Here is an 18,396-nt window from a genome sequence, read left to right as displayed (position 1 = left end):
ATATTAAGAGAAGATAGTCCTTTATTAGCCTCAATATGTGAGAGTATTTTAGGGGGAATTTACCGACAGGCCTCCATGATAAAGGACAAATTGAAAAAGGTTTGAAAGATCTGAAGAGAGGATTTATTCAAACTTGGGTATTCCTACTAAAAAAGTAGTAAAATTGTAGTCATCTTAAAAGAAAAAGAAAATATCAATCTTAATCTTAATAAAATCATGGAATAAAGCCAAAAATGTATGGATCAATTTAAGTTTATGAATTTAAAATAAAATGGATGCAGTAAGAATTGATAATAATCTAGGTTGAACAAATCTGAGATTACCCATGAATGCAATTTAATTTAATCCTTCTTGGTGCTTCCCAGGGATTATATTAGAAAACATCATTCTTAAATTAACAAACCGCAGTGGATAGCACATTAATTACTGCTTGTAAGGGTTATTAATCCATTTTCATATAAATTGCTTCTTTGAACTTGGATACAAACATGTGCAGAATATGACCGCTCCACAGAGACCTGAGAAGGCCAGGTCAGGTTCAAACCTTTAACACCCTCACCTCCGATCCTCAGCACTTGATGCTGTGCTGGAATGAAAGATACTGAATATCATTACCAGCTTTATGCTGATCCAGCATTCCTGCACATTTACTCAGTCCACGGCCAATTCTTTTTTTTTCATAGGACCTTTTCTTTCTGCTCTGTTCATATGAAAACCATAGCCCTCCTTTAATTACTGAGAACTGAGGTAATCCATCCTTATAACCACAAATGACTAAAAAGAGCTCATTAAGATGACCGTGGTATTTCAGGGTGCACTGTACCAGCCAAATGTTTCCATTTCAAACCAAAGCTCCAGGCAATGGGGCAATTATCCCAGTATTTTCTGCTATTTGTCATAATGTTAATGTAATAATTTAGTAATACTTTCATTTGCAGTACAAAGTGCCTGATTAGTGCTTTACTTTAACAACAATAATAAATAGAAAAACTCCATAAAAGATGCTAACAGGACATTTTCAATGTACACATTCCTGTATGAACCAAAACCCATTGGAAGAGTGCAGTCTGTGTGGTCAAACTTTTTTACACCACATATGGACACGTTTATTTGAGTTGGAAACCAAGCAGTAAGCAATGCCAACAGTATAAATATTTATATTCCTATTCAATTTTACATCAAGTCATTTCAGTAATTAGTCCCCCCCCCCACCACCCCACTCTCTGGCTAATGGTGAACACATTTCACCAACACTGCAAGTTTGCTTGAAATCACTTACTAAGAATTTCCCACAAAAATAGGACAAGAATGATCGTTTAAAAGCTGCGAGCACATCATGACGAACACCTGTACACACTCGTATTCATGCACTCATTCAATCAGCCAATCATCTGGCAGCAGTGCAAGGCATAAAACTGTGCAGATACAGGTCAGGAGCTTCAGTTATCGTTCACATCCAGGATCAGAATGGGAGAAACGTGATGCCAGTGACCTCAACCATTTGGATTCTCACATACAGCCCCTTTGGAGGCGCAGGTCTGAACGCCGTTACAATGACAAATGTCAATTTAGCCAGTTTGCAGGTAATCAATCTGGTTTGAGCTCCTTCACAAACTTTAGACAAACTTTAGGATTTGGTCTAATTGGAGATTTGCAACATGAATGTGCTGCAAACAATGTTCATGGGAACTGTGTCAACATGGACCAGAATCTCAAAGAAACATCTTAAAGAATTGAAGCCATGAAGAACTGAGGCTGAAGGGGAAGCCCTCACCAGTATGAGTACGAGCTTGGTGGGTGTGTACTCCCCATATCTGGTGACTGGTGGCATTACAAATATTACACACGGTATGGCAAACCTGAAAAAACCCAGATAAGGCTGAGCAATAAAAATCAAGATGATGAGTACACACTGCCCAACCTCTACCACATCATTCATGTCCAGAAGCTCAACCCTGGCACAGATGTCAGGCCCACTCCCCTCCCCACACAAAGAGGGAAGGAGGAGTGAGCGAAGGAGAGCTCGGTGCTCGGCTGATTCAGCAGGATGCTAAATCAAACCCCAGAGCATTAATTACACACAGCCTTATCAATCAGAGCAAAGTGTGTGCAAGGTTATAAGGTTTGAGATTGATCAGCCTGACGATCCATCAAAAACCAGTGATGGCCATTGTTGGCATTCTGCTGATCAGCTAAAGCTCCGCACTATAGATGGAGAACAGTGTAGGGCAGGGTGTGGTATGGAGAGGGGATTGGGGTTAAATGGACAGTAGAGAAGGGAGGGGTGTAAATGTCATTTGCTCACTGCTGTGATTTGTTTGTTCAGGAGAGGGAGGGCTTCGGGGGGGGATTTAGGAGGAGGTGGGGTAAACAGCTAAAACATAGTAGGGTTTAATGATCAGCTAATCCCCCCCTCCTCTACAGACGGGGTAGTATATAAAACAGAGCAGCCTGCTGCTCTCACATCATTTTAACAGCAAGGACGTCTATGTTATAAGCAGAGGGAGAGAAACGAGCTCAAAGAAGAGGAACACAACAGCAGTGCAACAGTGATTCAGAAGATTACTGTCATTCCACCATCAAGGATTGGACAGCGAAATCATGATGAAGCTGTTCTGTCTGTTGCTGCTGCTTGCTGATTTCACCACTGCCTCAGGTAGAGAAGAGCGAACCACCTTGCAACCCACGCATCATCCCCACGCCTCAACCACAGGACCGAGCCCAACTGAGGCCAAGTCACGCTTTGCCATGCTGGACGATGTCCGGCTACTTGCAAACGGCCTCCTGCAGCTGGGCCAGAGTTTGCGGGAGTTCGTCCACAAGACCAAGGCCCAGATCAACGACATTCTTCAAAAGCTGAACATTTTTGACCGCTCTTTCTACCAGCTCTCCGTTGTCACGTCAGAGATCAAGGAGGAGGAGGAGGAGCTGAAGAAGACCACCAACTATTTGAAGGCCAACAATGAGGAGATCAAGAACCTGTCGCTGGAGATCAACTCTAAGATCAACGGCATCATTGACGAGCGCACGAAGCTGCAGAGTAAGGTGGGCAGTCTTGAGGAGAGGCTGAAGGGGCTGTCACAGAGCATGGTCCCTGCTGAACAGCTCAGTGAAATCACAACACTCAGGGTAAGCAGCTCAGTGCTGACTCAATCACACCAAGTTATTTGCATGTTTTAGTGGATGAAAGTGAGGATTGAGCAAATCAAAAACCTGCACAAACTTTCCTCGAAGTTTCCAACTTCACTTGGATGTTATCAAAATACAGTACATGGGCTATCAAATTGTGCTGATTTATTATTGAACAACAAAAGCAAGTAAACTCATGACTTTTGTGTTCTGTTGTTTAGTGTTACAGGCTCTTTGTTACCATCCTGCTACTGATAATATTACAAATTATACTCATCTACTAACAAGTGATATTCAAACTGTAATTATCTGTTTGTTGAATTCATGTCACTCATTTTAAAAATCCAACATATGTATAGGGAGAGAGGATGAACTATATTTTCCTTGTGGCATTTTCAGGATGTGATTGACGCACAAGAGAGAACGATCACCAATCTGCTGAAAGCTGTGAAAGAGCAGCACGATCAACTTGACCACCAGAAAGTCAAGATTAAAAACCTGGAGGAAAAGGTAGGCAACCAGTTCGGAAGTTTAGACTACATTCAGCCTTTAAAGGCCAAACGTCTGCTATCTGTGAGAATTCGGTTTTAGGAATATTGGGAATGATTGTGGGCTTTTTTCAAGGGCTGACAACATAATTTAACACAGCGCATTCATTTGCATTTCCTTGCAGCTAAGCTATGACAGTTTTCAAGATACAGTCGATAAGCCAGTGGATTCAGACCCTGCAGCTCAGAACATGTTTGAATATCTGACAGTAAACTCAACTGGCCTGGACACAAACGGTAAAATTATTTAATTATTTTTGCATAAGTCGCTGTTAGAAAATGTGAAATATCTTCAAAATAAAAAAATGTGGATGTCTTTATTTTGGTATTGTGCTGCAGACCTCCCCGTGGACTGCAGTGAGCTGTACAACAAAGGAGAGGCCAACAGTGGAGTCTATGTTATCAAGCCAAACCGATCAGAGCCATTCAACGTGTATTGCGAAATGGGTTCAGGTGAGTGAGACAACAGCAATTTGAAGTTTCAGTGAAAAAGCATCAAAATACGGATTTTGTGTTCAAAGGCATTGACATACTTAAAGATGAAGTCACTAGCGTCCATCTCTGGGCAAGGAACAAAAGACAAAAGGTTATCAAGCTAGACAGCCACAGGAACAGGTTATCAAGAAGGGCACACACAGGGGTGAATAACCTATTTACACTTTCTGTGATAAGGAAGCTCCCTGATCCTTGTGTAAACAGGTGCGTGACTTGTGCCTCGAATTGAAATATCCTTCTCATCCACTCTGCAGATGGTGGCTCAACTGTCATCCAGCACAGGATCGATGGTTCAGTGGATTTTGACCAGACATGGGAGAAATATGAGGAAGGTTTTGGAGACCTGGAAAGTGGGTAGCTTTTTTAAACTTGTGTTACATTCCAAAGGGAGTATTAACAAAATATACACGGTTGTGCCATAGGTGCTTATACTCTGCTGCAGAACTTAAGTAGATAAAAATAATTACACTTTTATTTAAATAAAAAAACAACCAAAGATAGCACTTGTAGGCCTAGTCATAGGAAACAGTAATTGTTTCCCCATCAGCCCTAAACTGACAGACTGACTTCTATTGTCTGGTTAACACAGAAAGATTTGGCAACTTTCCCTGCAGTACTAACCGGCTCAGACAGATGCTCATACATGCAGTCGTGCTGCATTCCAGAAGAATGGCTCCTGCAGCCATGAATTTAAGTTGCTCTGCTACTTAACTACCTGTCAAATATTTATACCTTACAGCTAACTGCAGCATGCAACCATAGGCCAAGGGCAACAAGTGTAAAGCATGTATTCCTTCTGGATTAAAGATGCATGACTCAAGTCACTTCTGGAGATTAATTTGAAATTGATAAATTAATGAGTAAAACTTTTTAAGATTGCCTGCTGCTGAAATGTTTATACAAGGTTAAAACTATATGTGTGTGTTTAACACAGGGGACTTCTGGCTGGGCTTGAAGAAGATCCACAGTCTTGCCCAGCAGGGAGCTTACATCCTACGTATTGATTTGGAGGATTGGAAGGAGGACAAGCACTGGGCTGAGTACCGTTTCTCATTGGATGGTCCCTCAAAGGACTACACCCTTCACGTCAGCCATTTCTCTGGTAACCTGCCCAACGCCATAGCCAACATAACCGGCACGAGATTCTCCACTAAAGACAGAAATAACATGAGCCAGCGAAACAACTTCTGCACTCGCAATTACTCAGGTAAAGAGATTCTCAAGCTGATTCTGCTGAGCCTCCGACTGAATCCTCAGCACAGCAATAATCCAAATCATAAAATGAATTGCCGACACGATCAATGTGTTAATACAAAGTTATGTTTAACTTGTGCCTCTTGTCTTGACCCTTTGGCAGGTGGTTGGTGGTTCAATGGCTGCGGAGAGACCAACCTTAATGGAAGGTATTTGTGGCTGAGGGCAAAGGGACGCTCTGTGAGGAGGAAGGGCATTCACTGGAAGCCAGGCACCGGGCCCTCATATTCCCTCCGGATGACCAAGATCAGTGTGCGACCAGCCCCGACTCCTAACACCTACAACTGAACCCCACAACTCACACCTTCTGCTCTCTACAACACTGCTGGCATCTTTCACAAACGTTAGTAATATGTAACGCTCAACCGATAAGTTTCACAGAAAGGGAAAGCAAAGTAAATCAGGCATCATAACAAAAATCTTAATTTATATGCAACATTAAGCAGATTGCCTCCTGATACCATTCTGACACAGACTGGTGCAGAGTCTGACTGAACGGGCCAACAAATGGCAGAAAATGCTGAACTGTCGCACTGTTGCAACAAATGCCACATAGGTCGTTAACCTATTGGGTCGGATCCAGCAAGGACAGTAGAATCGTCATTGTGCAACATCTGCAATCACTGGCAAAATGGACATATTGATCCATAATCAGCAGCCCGATTTAGTGCCGGTTGCAAAATGTCACAGTACAGCATTTGGAGAAAAATCCATGGGGACGCATTAGAATCTAGTTCTAAAACTGAGATGACCTGGCCATCTTTTTGTTTTGTGAAATACTGAAAAGTAAATTTTATCTTTGTGATGTGAAACTGTTTTGCTACATAATGCATGCAAATTATATACGGAATGGCAGGTTTCTAGGACAACACAGCAACAGAATGGTCCATACTAATGAATGAGGGCCTTGCTTCACCAAATACAAAAAATGGACATACAAACCTTGGGCAGCATATTACAAAACTTTTCCTTTTGTTTGTTCTATGTTTTTTTTTTACTGTGTAAAGTATTTAAACCATGTTCATGCTATTATAAGATATATGCTGGTACTCATTTCCATGTATTTCCTATGTTATTGAGTCATATTGACTCTTGTCCATTATTTCAACTGTACTGTAAATGTACCTCATCCTAACACGTAACCCTGACAAGTAGCTTTGTGCTAACGAGTCATGTTGATAAAATAAAAAATCAATGTGGCCAAACACCTTTCCAACATGACTGCATTGGTTGTCTGAGCCAAATAATAGTTCCTTGTGAATATATTTCTTCTCAATCAAATTATATGGACTTATATACGAACTGCATGCTTACATATTAATACAATCTGGATAAATATTATTATATTAAAGTATACTCATTATTTACAGTTTTTAAAAACAGGATATTCAGATTAATGTCCTCTCGTAGACTATTACTTTAAATCTGGAGTGTCTGACTTCTACATATCAACCAAAGTCCTTTCTATTCAACCCCTTGTCGAATTAGTTCACTTCAGTTAATCAGTGCCAGATAAATCTCTTTGTGTTTCACAGCAGGGATTTAATCTGGTGTCTGTAGTGACATTCCCACGCTGGCCCTGGTGCTTACGTCAACCCAGTGATTGCCTAACCAGAGCTGATGTAATTTGATGGAATCAGAGTAGGCCACATCAATTAGAAGTATGAAACCTAGAAAGTGTCCAAAGATTGGGATGCTCCATATAGAAAAGGAAGTTGGCATTGAGCAAAGGGTACAAAACAAGGGATTGGGCAGAGGATGGGTTTTCCATCTTTATGCCAGCAGTGGATATAGTAACAGCGACAAGTCGATGTCTGTGTCAAAAAAGATCCGGCATGGCATCATGCCTCATTTCTTAACACCGGCATGCGAAGCACACATGGGGTAGTAACAATATCCCGGCTGATTCGATTCACTACAAACAAGAAAAGGCGGCTTAACAAGGGATTTTCAAAATGGCAATATAATGGTATCTCTGAATAAAACAAGCTTGTCTAAAAGAGAGAGCGATTGTCTGTGAGGATGCACCACACATGCACACACTGTACAGTGTTTGTGTAATTTTTGTCATGTAAGAAGGGAAAGACAAAGGTTCTGCAGTAAAGGTTTAAAAAAAACAACAACATTGTAATCTTTCAATAATATCAAACCATAATGCTTCTGAAAGTATTAAAAAAGACTGTGAATAGAGAAAAAATGCACTGCTATCCTTTCACCCAGTCCACTTAGCTCTCTGCGGTGGATCAGTTAGGTCTGGTATTTGTTAATCTACAATGGGAAGGCCCCTGTTATCTTCAAACAAACAAGACCTGTAACTGCAATACCACATCTGGTAATATGAACATCTCTCCAAGTGACCTTGGCAAATATAGCACTTGTTCAGAATATTTACACACTGGCAGCCACAGTGACGCCAAAGGAGCCACAGTGACGGTCATCACAGTGCAAACCTTGAGTTTGCAGATTTCTAGGAGTTAAAGGTGTGTTTAGGCTTTAAATGAGGCTCTTGTCTTGTGGGTGTTTACACACATATACTCACACAGGAAGCCATAGCATTTAGCCTATATTCACGCTTAACAAATGTAGATGACTCAAAGCCAAACAACAGGGGATTTATTTAAGAAAATGTGATTTTGAAAATTGAAATGTGATATTTGATGGACATTTATGAAGCTATACCTAAATGAAAGGGTTGTGATGAATACATTCAAATGTTTCATTAAAATAAAACCATTTAAAACAGCTTGGATTTTAGCAACCTACTGAAAAGCAATTTAAAGTGAAAGCTTAACAAATGAATATACTCTATTGAATAATTTGATCAACCTGAAAGGTAAGACACTAACACTTTCTTTTTCCATACTGCGAATATTTCTTTCCATACCTGTATGTGGTGTTTGGCACGTAGACATCCCTTGCAGGGAACTCCAGGATCTCCCTGGTGGGACGTACCCTACTGTCCGGGTAAGGTTTAACTTGATGGAGGTCAGGGGTCAAGCAATAGTGGGGGTTCTCTGGAGCTGGGGAAATGTCCAACTTCAACTGGGCTGTGGTGACAGTCACAGAAGACCGAAGGAGAAGTAAAGAAAGAAAGAAACAAAGGAAGGATGAAAATTCATTCAAAACACAGGTGGTTCAAGTCATCAAATGTGAACTGTGATGGCAATTAAAGTTGAGTATCGTGTTTAAATTAAAGAACACGCCTGTACCTGTGATGGGTCTGAGTCTCCTCAGAACCGAAGAGGGTCTTCTCATATCTGCTAGAAACTTGTACAAGTCTTCATCGCTCAGTCTGTCTCCCTCCTGACACACACATACAGAGAATAAACAATATAATAAAAAAAGAGATATTTTAGAGGACACAGCCCTCATATCCCTCAGACTTGTTTGTGTGCATGTGTGTTGTGGCAGGGACCTGTTTGAAGAAGTTGGTGATGGTGAGTGTTGCAGGTCTAAAGCCCGTCAGACTGCATGACTCATCTCCACTGGTGGTCCTCTCCAGGGAGCGTCTTCCCATGATGCTCGAGTTTCTTCGCTCTGACCATGAGCCTTTTCTCTCTGCAGACAAACAGAAATAATTGACAGAACATATTTCTGCCTAGCAAAGAGGCAGCCAGCATCAAAGACACATTGTGAGGTCAAGGATCAGACAAACACCAAAGGGTCGAACTCAAAAGGACACACCAAGTATCAATGCGGTTAAATACTTTGTTTTGCTCCGTGTTTGAATTTGCTTTACTAAGTATTTGTCAACGGACAGTTATTTTTAGATAAAGTAGGGTATTGACATGTCCATGAGCCTCACGCGTGACCACCTATATGACACCGAGACTGTGAGTGGCTGAAAGCACTGCAAAGGAAAACATTGCTCAAGCGTTGTTTGTGTCCACACTGTGACTTCTAATGACCTGATCCTAATATGTTTGCAGCTACAATCCAAAAGGGTTGTGTTGAAAGGGAATGTCAGACCTGAGAGGCTCATCTCCAGCTCCGTGTCTCTCTCCAAACTGCCGGCACTGTTAACAATGTTCATCAGGTGGATGGCGGTCCAAGCGAAGGGCATTCGGTAGCGACCGAGCCGTTGGCAGAACTGCTCCGACTGGCCGCGAAGCTTCTCCAGCTTCTCTTTATTCTAAATGAAGACATAATTTGGTTAGATCTGTGATTCAAAAAACTTCCGAAATGCGTACAAGCTTTATTTAAGTGTTCATATTCATTCAATCACAGAAAGTATTTAATGATGCAATATTTCAGCAACAACATGGGTGAAAGTGAAAGGAACAGGAGGCAGTTTTAAAACTACACATAAGACTGAAATGGTGGATAAAGAAGAATATATTAATTATCTTATAAAATAACATATTGCTATTGTTGAAGTACACCTGACGCAAACCTCAAAATCTAATTCACACTGATGATACCTTGGCAGCGTCTGACTCTTTGAAGACCATGTAGGGCTCGGCACACTCTCCGATATCACCTTGCTGGAGAACTTTTTCCAGCTGGGGGACAGAGCACACACAGTTCACAGCCGTCACACTCACACAGCAATGAAAACATCATCCAGGACACAGACTAGTTTTTTCAAACATGTTTAAATGACCTTATCTGCCCTTATATATATAACAATACTTTCCTCCAGACATTACATTTGAAAATGTCAAAGTCGTATTGTATTTGAAGACTATTTACAACATCAGATATTCTTTTTGAGAGGGGAGAGGAACAGTGGTAATAGAAGAATTTTATGTGTCACTTTTATGAGAGAAAAGGATTCAAGGATCTTTGTTGGACTAAAACTTTGTTGAGGAAACTTTCCAAACAAGACTAGCAAGTGTTTTATATCTTAAAAAATGTATTTTTTTTCAGGTGTTGGATGTAAATCTTACATTTGGGTCGATACAATATTGAAATCAATATGTTTTTGTGCAAAAAAAGATTTGATTGAGAAAAATATGTCCTAATAGTCTGACCTTGATGACGAGGAAGACATCCTGGGAGGGATAGGTAATGGAAAATATGGCCGAGCGAGCCAGTGTAGAGATGGCCGCTGTCTGAATGTGTGGACGCAGCAGCCCCTTCGTCTGCTCGGAGTTCAGGTCAAAGAAAAAGTTCTCCGATATCTGAGGGACACATACAAACAGTTCATTATGACATTTTCATGACAGGGATGTTAAACGTAGAAGTATAATCACAACAGGACAGCTTCTGGAATCTGATATGCAATTACAGTGTATGTTCTTGGTGTCTGACAAACATCATAACATTTCAGTGACAAATGACCCACTTGTGAAATAATAGAGCTCCTGTGCAGAGCAAAATATATGAGTGATTCACTTATCAAGGCAAGTGCTACCCTCTAGTGTCTGTCAGCTAAAGGGGAGCAGGAAGAAGAAGGTGAACTTCTTCAGATAGACACATAGTTCCAGTGTGTGATTTAATTGCGTTCCCGCAAGCATAACAGGGCCACAACATAAAATTTTATAGTCCACTCATCAAATTCGTTTTGGCCTCCCAACATTTTTAATGGTTTGCAGAAGTGACCCAACAACTCAGGGCTGAGGGAGGCACTGAGGAAAGCATAACAGCTTACCTTTTTCTTTTCCTTGACATCGTATAAGGCCAAACTAGCAAATATGGGTTCAATTTCGATCTCGAACCTTCAAGGGAAGAGAAAAAGCAGAGGGTCAGCAGAAAGTAGCATTAAATATAAGAGCTAAAAGGCTTTTTTTTTTCTGAAAAAGGCTGTCCACCACTTACTTCAAGGACAAGCACTTGACGAGTAGCCTCTGGCCAAAGTGTTCTTTGGGTACTTCAGGCACACAGTGGCGCTCAATGGGCTCTTCCTACACATTCACATACATTAAAAAAACAAACAGTATAAATTGTCAATTTTTGAATTTTTGTATGTTCATGCTGTGATGTGTCACACTAAGAATTTAATCCATGCACTGGTTTTAAAGCCGAAGATTGAGATCAGCCCACAAAAGTGCCGTGTAAATTAAATGGTTCCTGCAAATGTGGAGGAATGCATCACCTCATCGAGGGCCGGGTGCAGAGCGAAGAGTTCGCGGTGGCGGTTGGCTTTGCGAAGCTCTTCGTTGTGCCTGTCGATCTCGTCGTTGGGAGCGCGGTCGAGCAGGTGAGGAAGGAGGGCATCGGGGAGGGAGTTCTTCAAGTCGAAGATGCTGCAGGCCCAGCTGCCGCGCGGTGTGTCGTCTATCGACATCGACCGCCGCTTCAAGTCATCCTACAGAAGAACCAGGATGTAAACAGGTCTCAGGCTTCAGAGGCAGAACTGGTGGAGGAGCTAGAGCGGCTTGTGGCCTTCAAGCCATTTTCAACACACACCAGCAGTTTGGTCAAATTGATTTTTTTACCTGGTCGTCCTGGTAGCTGCTGCTGTCTGGCATCTCATCAGCCTCGAACACTTGCTTGGGCAGGCCTTTCTGACGCTCCTTCTGCTTGTCCAGAGTGTTGGGGTTGAAACCCGTACCGAGTTTGTGATATCTGAAGGAGCAAACAGCCATTTAAGACACAGTGGACAATTGAACATCTTTAAAGAATATATATATATAATCACAAAATCAAGCCTTACTTTCTGTTGACGATGGCCCAGTCTTCTGTGTAGGATCTGACACAGTCTCTGACGTGAACATCAGTGTCCCTGCAGACACCATCAGTCAAACTAGGTTTATTTTAATACCAAGACACAGACTTTAAATGCATTAGTTTGAGACAATAAAGTTGACAGGCTGATGTCATATCATCTTTCTGGTACATCAGCCATCTGCCATATTCCTGCCATCTCTTCTGAAAAACTAAAACCCAGAGCTACAGTGAGTGAAGGCATCTAGTTTGCAGGGTTTTCATCTCTTAGTGTTTGGTGCAGCTTTTACAATGATTAAAAACAAAAGATGGACTTAGCAGAGCTTCATGACCACGGGCAAAAATGCTTAAAGAAAGTGGCTTGGCAAGGGATAACATTTTTCCATTTAATAAAGGATAATTAGGCCTGAAAACGAAAATGAAATGTGAAACTAAGTCATAAATCAAAATTACAAACAAAACTCCCTACATTTTTCATACTGAAAAATAACTTTGCTTTTAAAATAATAAAATTTAGAACAATTGTCGATTTTTTGGGCTTGTTAGAAAAGGGAATAAATGTATCTAAAAAGGAATATAATTTATTAACATTTATCAAAAATTACAACATAAAAGAATGTGTAGATTAAATATATTTATGTCCTCACAAACCTTTTTAAGACCTTTATTGTCCCAATAATATTAATGATTTGCTTTATAAACAAACACGCTTTAGAAAAGTATGAACTCTACTTTAACACCACACTTTCTACTAGAGCCCTTTTCAACCATCCAGCACTCTTACCCTTCCTCAGGAACGGCTTGTACCACTGTGCGACACTCCCTGGGTGTGTAGATGACCTCAATGTCATCGGGGGGGAACTCGATCAGATCTCTCAGGGGGCCGGACTCAACGATGGGCGGGTGGGTGATGAGGTACTCCTCAAAATCCACCGGCTCCACCGCCTCTGTGAGGGGAACCTGAGGGAGAAATCAGAGGAACGGGAAAAGTCCATTAGTCCATCCTGAAACTATTTTGGATTGCTTAGAATTTCTATGCGCATCATAACGTTGTGCAGCTTCAGCGTCTCGACTGCCAAAATAAAGAAGAAGAAACTGCCATCTACCATTCCTTCTCCTCCACATTAAGAGCCTGGTTTATTATTATTATTTATATGCATGTCAACATGTTCTCTGCTTGTCAGTGTGTTCACACCTCACCAGGCCTTGGATGAATATTGTTTTGTCTTCCTAGTTGTTAACTGTTGTGTCATACTGTTCCTTCTGTGTATTTTAAGAGCTGTTGCTCTTGCCTGTATGTAAGGCAGGCCTTGTTTGTGTCTCTATATATTTCACTGCTTTTATAGTTGTTTGTATTTTCAATGCTTTTATTCTTAATGTCTGCACTTTTATTGCCTCCCCAGGGTCTACAGATGAAAATTAGCCTCTGTGGCCAATTCTGGAATATTTCCAGAAATGTTATAAATATGCACTGTCCCTGTCAAATAAAGTTATAAAGTAAAGCTGGGTGTCGTGCTTCCATCACTGCCTATCAAAGCCGCGGAGCGATAAAAACCTGTGTCTACTGCAGAGTCATTTGACCCGGGAGTGAATGCCAATTGTATCCATTCCAATTGCAGAGAAAAGCCAGTAGCTGTTTTTTTGACCAGTAGAAAAGAGGCTTGAAGTAGCCTCTCATTCTATGAATCAGGAGTTGTTTACGTTATTTATGTCGAGAGAGCAGTTGTAGCTATTGGATCATCTTTAATTCTAAACAGCTAAATCAATTTGGGGGAAGGACACATCTGTGATTTTGTAAAAATGCTTTAAAAGGCCCTCAAGTAGATGATGCAAGTATTAAGCAGATTAGCAAGTGTGATACTTCAAGCACAGACTAACAGTTTAATGCGTCTTTGTCTGCTTCTAAAGTGATGAACCCAGGAGGAATCTTTATTCAGCAGCTTTAGTGTAAGTCTCAGTTTGTTCGTACGTCTTCCTCACTCTCTCACCCTCTTGAGGAATTTGAACACAAATACCTTTCACAATTTAATTAAAAGTCAACTGTAGCCTAATTAGGATGAGGGGGGGGTGGGAGTATTTGCTGGTCAATTGTCATTCCCGCTTTAACAAACAGTGTCTGAGCTCAAACACTGGAAACCCTAGAAACACAGCAGACACTGGATGTGGTGGCTCGGCTAATTAATGGTTTATCTCTCATGGTTTTTTTAAATAACTGTTGTGCAGATGTTTTAAATAACCACAAACTCGACCGAAAATAACACCCTGGTCTTAGGTTTGTACTTGATTTCACTGCATTTAAAGCAACTGTTGACAAAACAAACGAAGTCATTCATGAATTTGCATTCGATGGTGTATGTATAACCTACATCTAAAATTTTATAGATCTGATAAATGTTTAAATTTAAATTAAAAACTACAGTCCACAGTTTCCCACTTTGTGGGCGGTGGCTGAAAACACAAAACCATATCGCACAGGACATTCTTGTTTTCTGAATAACATGACTTTTAGTTTCTTTATGCCTAAAGACATCATCGGTTCTTGCGTAATGTTTGTTTTCCAAACAGACAGCACGTTTAATTTGAGTTGATGGAAACAAGCGTTACAAACAGAGACACAGACATTTAATTTATGTCTGTTTAAAAGAGTTTCAGACAAAATGCGGTTTCTGCTGCAGCGAAACCAATTCATTCAAGCACTGATCTCTATGATCGCCAACTCACTGTGTTGCTTGTTGTGGTCCCAACATTGAGGTTTTTGAAGAGCTGTGGGGAGCCTCCATACTGGCCGGCTATCTGCTTCCTGACCTCTGCTGCCACAGTCCTGCGAATAGTGGAGACACACAGTCAATTAACACAGTCAATATTAACAGTCTAAGTAATGAACGCTCCACTGAGACGGGATGGCCGGCTTGTTTGTTATTAAGAGTGTAAATCTCGGGGGAATAAACAACACAATGATATCACAATATTTCCACAAATGTGACAGGAAAACCAATGTTTTGGTAATAAACAGATATTTCTGTCTTTGGTCATGATAAACTCTGGTAGGTAGTCAAGCAGTTCAGATCTAACATGTTAACAGCAAAAGTAAGAAAATGCTTCGTGTTAGTTTCAGAAAAATTCCTATTTCAGATATGAGTGGGAGTTTAAAAACACATTATTTGTACGACCCGTTTTGTAATCTGGAGAACTTGAAACTAAATGAAAAGCTTCAAAGTTAATTTCACCCTTTAGTTTAATTCAAGCATTTATCCCATTGCAGATTTATCCTTAAATACCTCGAGCTGTTAAAGACGAGGCTAACTTCCAGCGAGAATTACGCTTCTTGTCCTTTTATGATTTTCTTTGTGTCTCTGCTCATAATGTTCAAGCGTCGCCTCGGACAGAATCATATATTACACCCAGACAGAGGAAAAAAAGAAACTAATAAAAACCCCTGGACCCTGGTGGTCAGCACAAAGCTCTTGGTGCTCAACCGCTGCTGAAGCCACACACGTGCACAGGTCCTTTAAATCACAGTAAGCACCCGGACCACGCAGAGACTTTTTACCTTGAACAAAACAACAAACGCTGCAAGTCGCACAATGTGACACAAACAAATGACAAATTAGACGCAAGGATAAAAGCACAAACGGCTCGATCCAAGGTTCCTATTCGCAATGTTTTTTTTCAGTACACTTTGCTTCATAATCAACAACTCCATCCTGAAAGCAACGTCACAACAATAAGTTGTATCTGCAGCAGCGGAGAGGAAGGATTATGTATGATTCAGTCAGTGAGATCAAACAGTCTCAACCTGGGTCTGGTTTCTCCACTGACGCGATAGTGGCTCATCTGTGCTGCGTCATAAATATGCGGTGAACAAACAGGTGAGATAAGACTGCAAGAACCAAGGTCAAGCAAATCAACCGAGGCAGGAAGTTTGTATGAAAGCTGCGTGCTCCAACCTGCCAGCTCTAGCTAAACATGATGATGTACTGTAGTGCGTAGATCCAGTGGCGTCTGCAGGGCCGTGCTGTCACCGCTGGAGAAAGGCTGATCTGACAAACACCTACCACAGTCCCCCCCGATGCCCCTTAACAGACCTTAACTTAGCACAGGTCAGTGCACAGAGGAATAACTTTAATAAACACACAGCTCTGATGGCGATCACTTCAACATGGTAAGAAGAGCAACAACTCCAACAACTGGTTCTCATAACATATGAAAACTATTCACTATCTGAATCTCTGGGGGCGAAAGCTGTTTGCTATTTCGGTCACTAAATTTGCTGCAGCATGCGACATAAACTAACTTGATTTTGTTATTAAAGGAACATCTGAGCATTTAGAATTAAAGTGTTTATTCGCTGCTGAATTAATATCAGCAATATAAAACTTTGACGAAAAGTCAGCAATAAATGTGCCCTTCAAAGATTATCATGTTTTTTTTATTACTGAGGCTATTTTAGAAAGTTACTGCCTCATCTTTATGGTAAATCTTGACTTTGTGTTAAAAAGAGGCATCATTGTGCCGTCTGTAAGTTTAGAAGTTGACTCCAGTGATCACACATGCATGTCATTTACAGATAAATCATATTAAATTCCAATAACTGAACTTGTGATTTATGTTAAAGAAACTTGGCTCAACCAGATTAGAAATCCTAGAATGAAATAGGAAAATTAAGCAAGTAGATGTGAAAGGCCTTGGTAATAAACTAGTTTTTCCATAGCAGCAAAAATGTTAAAATCCTAACTATATCTCCTTATCCTCATGATGAACTTTTAACCTGTAGTTAAAGAAACTGGGCTCAAGCAGATTACAAATCCTGAAATGAAAGAGTCAATCAATGTAGTAGATGTGCAAGTTTTTTTACAAGTGGCAAGAAATCCAAACTTTGACTCCTTATCACCTTAATGAGCCTCTAAACAATGGCTACAGGAACTGGGCTAAAACAGATTACCAATCCTAGAATGAAAGAGGGAAATAATTAACTAAGTCGATGTGCAAAGCCTCTATAATAATCAAGTTTTCCCATGTAGAAGCAAAAACTTCAAAATCCAAATTACGACTCCTAGGGAACCTTTTAGACACTGAGCTAAACCACATTAACGATCCTACACAAAAGGACGGAAATCAGTGGAGTGAAATGTGCAACGCCTCTGTAATAACAAACTTTTCCCGCGTAGCAGCATAAAACTTCAAAATCCAAACTACGACTCCTGAGATCACCTTGTCCAACTTTCAACCTGTAGCTGAAGAAACTTGAGCTCCACACCACATCAACAATAATCAAGTTTCCCCAAGTGGAACAAGTGGCAGCGGGCGTCTCCCCATCCTCCCCAGAAAGACCAGAACATCTCATCTCAACCCATCTTCCTCCAGACAACAAGAAAGTAAACATCATTGTTTTTGGGTGAATAGCTCCTGGAGTGACTGTGATTAGTGATCAGCAGGGACTAAAACACACACACACATATATATAAACACACAGTGATGGTGTGGTGGGAAACAACAGTTCATCAGCAACAGCATCTTTTCTATCCCTCCATCCATCTATGTATCTCTCCATCAGCTGGGGTGATGGCATTTGACAGCCCGCACAAAGCCCTTTGTTAAAGAGATTACTTTAATCTGTCTGAGGGGGCGGGGGAGTTTTTTTTTATAATTGATCGATGTTTGACAGCAGCTGATGGGTTTTCAGACCCTGTGTATTTCAGACACATGTGTTCTCACTGCTGTTAATACAGAAAGAGGAGAAACAACCCAACTCCACAAAGTTCAGTCGCATCTCCGCCACTAGCATCTAGCTGCTGCTGCTGCTGCTGCCGCTGCCGCCGCTGCCCCCACCGCTAGCGACGCGATAGCCGACTAGCTGTTCGGGGAAAATAACGGTTCACACTGTGGAGAACGAGGCTTTGTGTGCGGGTAGTTGTTCAAAAACATGGAGCCTCCATGAGCAGGGCGAGGGGGGGTGATGGCTACACCACGTCCCGTCCCTGCGTGGGTGTCCCAGTGTTTTTCTGCCTGGGAGGGTCAGAGCATCTCCGCCGCTGTGGCTAACAGGCGGCTAGCTCCGGAGCGGCCGGGCAGGCTGCGCTAGCGGCGGCCGGGGCCTCCCTCCCTTCTCCGGGGCTCCCCTCCCCCGGTGGTCCGAGGGTGGGGGGGGGGGCGAGCCGACGTGTGTGTTTTAGCGAGCTCGCTCCGGGGTCTCGGGTCTTTTTTACCTGCTGATTTTTTGGGCGAAGGCGCGGCGTTCAGCCATGGCAGTGGCCGCGGATGTGCTGTGGATTCCCGGGCAGGAGGCGGACTGGCTCCGGTTTCCACTGCGACCGCAGGGGAGACGGGAGAATGGGAGCGTTTACCGTAATGACCGCGGGGA

At 41.7% G+C, this 18,396-nt stretch overlaps 2 protein-coding genes across 24 annotated transcripts in view; one reads left to right on the top strand and one right to left on the bottom strand.

The window, feature by feature from the left end:
• dock7 (dedicator of cytokinesis 7) overlaps positions 1-18,396 on the bottom strand; it is a 44,552-nt gene extending 26,156 nt beyond the window's left edge. For 15 of the 23 annotated variants that reach the window (XR_004613559.1, XR_004613560.1, XM_034582175.1 and 12 more), the window contains exons 1-14: positions 18,242-18,396; positions 14,757-14,856; positions 12,820-12,995; positions 12,025-12,093; positions 11,807-11,936; positions 11,464-11,676; positions 11,187-11,272; positions 11,020-11,086; positions 10,400-10,549; positions 9,848-9,928; positions 9,396-9,558; positions 8,842-8,984; positions 8,636-8,729; positions 8,311-8,473 (exon numbers count right to left, since the gene is read on the bottom strand). Coding sequence is in view for 20 of the 23 variants with exons in the window: in XM_034582175.1 (XP_034438066.1) it covers positions 8,311-8,473; positions 8,636-8,729; positions 8,842-8,984; positions 9,396-9,558; positions 9,848-9,928; positions 10,400-10,549; positions 11,020-11,086; positions 11,187-11,272; positions 11,464-11,676; positions 11,807-11,936; positions 12,025-12,093; positions 12,820-12,995; positions 14,757-14,856; positions 18,242-18,279 (1,673 nt within the window). In the remaining 3 variants the exon portion in view is untranslated. The remainder of the gene's footprint in view (positions 1-8,310; positions 8,474-8,635; positions 8,730-8,841; positions 8,985-9,395; positions 9,559-9,847; positions 9,929-10,399; positions 10,550-11,019; positions 11,087-11,186; positions 11,273-11,463; positions 11,677-11,806; positions 11,937-12,024; positions 12,094-12,819; positions 12,996-14,756; positions 14,857-18,241) is intronic. The other 8 variants (XR_004613558.1, XM_034582182.1, XM_034582176.1 and 5 more) reach the window with 1 other exon arrangement.
• Positions 2,460-6,631, top strand: angptl3 (angiopoietin-like 3). The gene is made up of 7 exons (XM_034582200.1): positions 2,460-3,129; positions 3,529-3,639; positions 3,803-3,914; positions 4,017-4,130; positions 4,427-4,522; positions 5,107-5,379; positions 5,530-6,631. The coding sequence occupies exons 1-7, from the start codon at positions 2,602-2,604 to the stop codon at positions 5,712-5,714; spliced, it is 1,419 nt and encodes a 472-aa protein (XP_034438091.1). The 5' UTR covers positions 2,460-2,601; the 3' UTR covers positions 5,715-6,631.

The sequence above is a fragment of the Hippoglossus hippoglossus genome, chromosome 4 (assembly GCF_009819705.1).
Source record: "Hippoglossus hippoglossus isolate fHipHip1 chromosome 4, fHipHip1.pri, whole genome shotgun sequence".
In the NCBI taxonomy this organism is placed as follows: Eukaryota; Metazoa; Chordata; class Actinopteri; order Pleuronectiformes; family Pleuronectidae; genus Hippoglossus; species Hippoglossus hippoglossus.
This window is presented reverse-complemented; position numbering and strand designations above follow the sequence as displayed.

Coding starts and splice junctions, on each gene's coding strand:
- angptl3 (XM_034582200.1), top strand. CDS start 2,602: ATGATGAAGCTGTTCTGTCTGTTGCTGCTGCTTGCTGATTTCACCACT. Junction 3,640..3,802: donor TTAAAAACCTGGAGGAAAAG/GTAGGCAACCAG, acceptor ATTTCCTTGCAG/CTAAGCTATGACAGTTTTCA. Junction 3,915..4,016: donor AACTGGCCTGGACACAAACG/GTAAAATTATTT, acceptor ATTGTGCTGCAG/ACCTCCCCGTGGACTGCAGT.